This window comes from Mobula birostris, chromosome 5 (assembly GCF_030028105.1).
Source record: "Mobula birostris isolate sMobBir1 chromosome 5, sMobBir1.hap1, whole genome shotgun sequence".
Taxonomy (NCBI): Eukaryota; Metazoa; Chordata; class Chondrichthyes; order Myliobatiformes; family Myliobatidae; genus Mobula; species Mobula birostris.
Window position 1 is genome coordinate 60,777,844 of NC_092374.1, and position 6,000 is coordinate 60,783,843.

Below are 6,000 nucleotides of genomic sequence, written 5' to 3' on the forward strand. Positions count from 1 at the left end.
GGGCAACTTCAAGTTCCTGGGAGTCACCATCTCAGAAGATCTATCGGGGACCAACTCATTGACGCAATCATGATGACGGCACGCCAGCAGCTCTACTCAGTAAGTGTTTCAGGAGAATTAGAACGTCACCAGACTGCTACAAAATTCTGTACTGAATTGACTTTATTACTTACATCCTGCACATTCATGAGGAGTGAAAATCTTTACGTTACGTCTCCATCTAAATGTGCAATTTATAGTAATTTGTAATAAATAGTATGTACAACAGGACAGTCAATATAACATAGAAATACAACTGTATCAGCATGAGTTAATCAGTCTGATGGCCTGGTGGAAGAAGCTGTTCCGGAGCCTGTTGGTCTTGGCTTTTATGCTGCGGTACCATTTCCCGGTTGGTAGCAGCTGGAACAGTTTGTGGTTGGGGTGACGCAGGTCCCCAATGATCCTTCATGCCCTTTTTACACACCTGTCACTCTAAATATCCTGACTAGTGGGAAGTTCACATCCACAGATGTGCTGGGCTGTCCGCACCACTCTCTGCAGAGTCCTGCGATTGAGGGAGGTACAGTTCCCATACCAGGCAGTGATACAGCCAGTCAGGATGCTCCCAATTGTGCCCCTGTAGAAAGTTCTTAGGATCTGGAGGCCCATACCAACTACCGTCTGAGGTGAAAGAGGTGCTGTTGTGCTTCTATCACCACACAGCCAATATATACAGACCATGTGAGATCCTTAGTGATGTGTATGCCGAGGAACATAAAGCTGTTCACCCTCTCAACTCCGGATCCACTGCTGTCAATAGGGGTTAACCTTTCTCCATTCCTCCTGTATTCCACAGCCAGCTCCTTTGTTTTTGCAACATTGAGGGAGAGGTTGTTTTCTTATTACCACTGTATCAAGATGATGACTTTTTCTCTGTAAGCTGCCTCATAATTATTTGAGATTAGGCCAATCGATGTAGTATCATCAGTAAATTTAATTAGCAGATTGGAGCTGTGGGTGGCAGCACAGTCATGGGTATACAGACAGTAAAGGAGGGGGCTTAGTACACAGCTCTGAGGGGTTCCTGTGTTGAGGGTCAGAGGGGCAGAGGTGAGGGAGCCCACTCTTACCACCTGCTGGCGATCTGACAGGAAGTCCAGGTTCCAGCTGCACAAGGTAGGGTGAAAGCTGAGGTCTTTGAGCTTCTTGTCAAGCCTGGAGGGAATTATGGTGTTGAATGCTGAACTGTAGTCGAAGAACAGCATTCTCAAATAAGCATTGTCCTTCTCCAGATGTGTAAGGATGGTGTGCAGAGCTGTGGCTATTACAGCATCTGTCGATCAGTTGTGTTGGTAGGCAAATTGTAGGGGGTCCAGTGTGGGTGGTAGCATGCTGCAGATGAAGTCCTTGACCAGCCTCTCAAAACATTTGCTTATTATTGAGGTGAGTGTGACAGGACGTCAGTCATTCAGACACGTTCCTGACTGACCTCTGGGGGACAACATCCTCGATGCACTTCCAGATGAAGCTCATGACCCCATCCGTGAACTCCAAGACGTCCTCATTATGAAAGACATTCCAGTTGACGTCGTCAAAGCAGTCCTGTAGCATGGAGACCGATTGTACATGTACAAAGGAGAGCACTCTGAGTGCTGCATCACAGCCTGATATGGAGACGCCAAAACACAGGATCGCAAGAAGCTGCAGAGGCTTGAGGCCTCAGCTGGCTCCACCATGGTACAAGGCTTCTCATCACTGAGTTCATCTTCAAGACGGAGTGCCTCAGGAAGGTGGCATCCATCATTAAGAAGCCTCATTATCCTGGTCATGGTTATTGTTACTAATGTCAGGGTGGAGGTACAGGATCCCAAAGACACCCACGGTGACTTAGGACCAGCTTCTTCTCCTCCACCATTATATTTCTGGATGGTTCATGAACCCAATAGCACTACCTCATTATTCCTTTTTATATGCACTGTTTATTTATTTTCTGTAATTTATAGATTTTTATGTTTTTGCATTGTACTGCTGCAACAAAGCAATGAATTTCGCGTCATATGTCAGTGACAATAAATCTGATTCTAAAGTTAGGATACGGGTAGCAAAGTGTGGATCAGCTCAGGTTTAAGGAGGAATGAAATCCATGAGCTCAATTTTCCTTAATCCAGAATCACAAGCTCAGCATTCCCAAATCCTGTATTTACTTCAAGAAACTAGAAGGTTTTTTCATGTGAGAACATCATTGCATTGCAGACCATTGCAGTGGAAGCAGACTGAAGAGTCAACAGCATTTTGCTTAGTATAGAAAGACCATTTCCTTTTACAGTTAACCATTCCAGAATGAAAATGTGCTTCATTCCTTTGATATTTGTGTTGTTACAGGAGACGACCGGAACATGTCGGAGGTCTATGTGGCTGGCAAGCAAGTGTTTCCTTTTTCCAGAGCCTAGTTTAAGAATCACAGAACACAGGCATTGATAGATAATCTGTCCAATCACAGGGAGCCTCTGATATATAAGAGGCATCTTTGTCCTGCTATACACACTTGCTTGCTTACTGAGCTGACATTTAAAAAAAATATCTAAGGCTTTAAATGACAATTTCTTTCAGCCAGACTAATTCACATTTGCACCTTAGGTTTGGCGCTCTGCAGAGTTTCAGCTGTAACATTTCCCCTTGGCTTTTTTGGATTATTTTGCTCCTTCCATTGGCTTTCCCATTGATGTGAACCTCACTGACAGGGGTTCACATCATCCCTTGGAAACTGGGAGCAGGACAGGTCTGGCATTTCCTAATTCAGGACTGTGAGCTCAGTCTTCCCAAATCCTAGGATTGTGATCTTGGTATTATCTAATTCCAGGATGCTGAGCTCAGTCACACTTCCTGAGGACTGCCTTAGGAAAGGAAAGCTGACATAGGACTGAAAGATGTAACACAAGCATTTGCAGAGACAGGGAGTGTGATAGAGCACAGAGAGTGAAAATAGTTTCTTTTTCTTTTTAAATAATTAAGAATGTGAGAAATAGGAGTAGATGGAAACAATAAAGCCCCTGGAATCTGCTCCCACTTTCAGTTGGATTATAGAGTCATACAGGAATAGAGCACTCAAACTGAACCGTTGTTAATTGTTTCATATTGATACATGTATTGAGACAGAGTGAAGGTTTTTGCTTGCCATCCTTCAGATCATTCCATGTATCGAGATTGTGCAAAAGGGAAAACAATCAGGATGCAGAAGGTAGTATTGTGGTTACAGAGAAAGTGCAGGGGTAGACAAAGGGATTTAAGACAAGAGTGGAGAGATTTATTAGCGACCTGAGGGGAAATATTTTGTCCATGCTACCCAGGATGTCCATTTGCCCACATTTGGCTCGTATCCCTCTAAACCAGGGGTTCCCAACCGGGAGTCCACGAACCCCTCGGTTAATCATTGGCATCCATGTTATCAAAAAAGGTTGGAAACCCCTGCTCTAAACTTCCCCCATCAATGTACCTATCTGAATACACTTTAAATATTGTTAATGTACCTGCCTCAACCATTTCCTCTGGCAGTTCATTCTACACGAATGAAAAAGTTGCCCCTGAAATTCCTATTAAATCTTTCCCCCATTATCTTAAACCTATGCCATCTAGCTCTTGATTTGCCATGACTAGGTAGATAGGCAGATCATCTTTAGCATATAAGTGGGGCTAACAGTAGGATGGAAACTGTCCTTAAGCCTGGTGGTACATGTTCTCAAGCGTTTGTATCTTCTGCCCAGTGGAGGAGGGGGGGGGGTGGATGAGAGAATGAGAATGACTGGGGTATAGGAGGGGTCCTGCTTTTCCAAGACAGCAAGAAGTATAGACAGAGTCAGTCGAGGGGAGGCTGGTTTGCATGATGGACTGGGCTGCATTCACAATTGCCAGCTACATCCTTTGGTTTCTAACTCTTCTGGTAATCCCCCAATTAACCTCCTCTGCCGAGAAATGTACAATTCCATTTCTCCAGGCTCCCTGGGTAACCAAAGTCTCTCATCCCTGGGACCATCCCGCTTGATCTGCCCTGTATCCTGGTCAAAACTTTAATATTCCTCTTAAGGCAAAGTGCTTGGAATCAGACAGTCAAATCATGTGTAATTGTGTATAAAGGTTTAAATGCATTCTGCAATTCTACAGCTGGTGTCTCAGTGAATGAAAACTTGTGTAACTGTTGAAGATTTCCTGATTGGTTTGAGGAAGTGGGTGTACTGGGGGTGGAGGAGCAAGTAGTCCAACAGCAATAACAACAATAGCATCCAATTATAACAACTCTCTTAACCCATCCAAAAGCAATGATACTGAACTGCAAAAGTTATAACATGGCGGAAGACTTGGTCAAGGAGATAGGTTTAGAGAGAGAGTATCAGAACTTTGAGTCTTGCTAGTTGAAGGCATGGGCAACAAAGGTGGATTGAATTAGTTTGGAAATGCTGTGGCTAGAACAAATAAGCCATTAATTATCTAATAAAATAAATTATTTTATACTGCTGAAGTAAATGACAGAGATATAGTAGGATAAGGGCAGGAACTAGGGTCTAGCTTAAGCCTGTAAGTAATTGGCATGAACTGCAATGCAAGCAACAGAATTTTTGAATGACTTGAATTTTCCAGAATCAAAGTTATGGTGACTGAATTGTACAGTGTTTGAACAGTCATACTAATGGCAATAAGTCTATGGATGTACTGAGGCAGGAGCTGAAGCAGATAACTAAGGTGTGACATGATAGTGCAAATATGGATCAAACATTCAGCTCAATTGACGGCAACAAATTTGAACAATGTGATTTGGTTCCAAGCTATGCAAACCAAAAGCAAATTATTTAAATGAATTTGAAACCCCATAAACAAATTTACCCTTCAATTACATAAAAACAGAATAGTACTTACATTGCCTTGCTCTTTTCACGTTAAGATATTGAGGTCTCCCTTTGTACTAAGCCACATGCCAGGTTGTAACACTGCAATGAAGAATGTGGGCAGCTGTGTAACTATCTAATGGTAGGAAAGGAAACATGAGAAGAACTTGGATTCAAGCACAAATGTGGAATATAGAGGGAAAAGGTTTATGTTTTTAAAGCTACGTCTTTGTTTGTTTCCATTGCAAATTCATGTTGTCAATCAAGACACAACTGGTTTATACACTGGCATGTACCTATTAAAAACTTTGCAAAGTGGCATATCTGTATTGTTTAAGCAAGCATGATATTTTCATTGATCATTAAAATGCTCTGTCTTTTATGTCAAATAAAAACTGTTGTTACAGAAATTTAAGAGCTTGAAATGCTATTGAAATATGTCTGTTGTGTCAGTATTGCAGTGAAGTACAAAACTAAATGCTCGCATCATCCAAGAGCAAATGTGCAACCTTAACTTGAATCAAACTAACTTCAGGCTCAATCACATCATCTGAATCAAGATAGGAACTAACTGTGGACCCGTCACAGATCATTATGGGCATCAGTAATAAGAGCCTGACACCACTCTCAAAATGATGGAGGAACTCAGCAGGTCAGGCAGCATCTATGGAGAAGAATAAAAAACACAAAATAATCTGCAGATGCTGGGGTCAAAGCAACACTCACAACACGCTGGAGGAACTCAGCAGGTCAGACAGCATCCGTGGAAAAGATCGGTTGACGTTTCGGGCCAGAACCCTTCGTCAGGACTGTAGGGGGAAGGGGCAGGGGCCCTATAAAGAAGTTGGGGGGAGGGTGGGAAGGAGAAGGCTGGTAGGTTCCAGGTGAAGAACCAGTAAGGGGAAAGATAAAGGGGTGGGGAGAGGGAGGCAGGGAGGTGATAGGCAGGAAAGGTGAAGAAAGAATAGGGGAAAACACAATGGGTAGTAGAAGGAGGCGGAACCAAGAGGGAGGAGGTAGGCAGCTGGGGGAGGGTGCTGACAAAGGTGGTGCTATAGTAGTCTGGCAGACGGACCTCTACCTCACTGAGGCCAAACGGCAGCTCTCTGACACCTCCTCTTATTTATCCCTGGAACAGGAC

The 6,000-nt window shown here is 43.3% G+C and overlaps 1 protein-coding gene across 1 annotated transcript in view; it reads left to right on the top strand.

Annotated features, from left to right (window-relative positions):
* The window catches only part of LOC140197723 (guanine deaminase-like), a 75,517-nt gene extending 70,233 nt beyond the window's left edge, over window positions 1-5,284 (top strand). The window contains exon 14 of the mRNA XM_072258111.1: window positions 2,365-5,284. Within this exon, the coding sequence (XP_072114212.1) occupies window positions 2,365-2,432 (68 nt within the window). The 3' untranslated portion in view covers window positions 2,433-5,284. The remainder of the gene's footprint in view (window positions 1-2,364) is intronic.
* The last annotated feature ends 716 nt before the right edge of the window (window positions 5,285-6,000 follow it).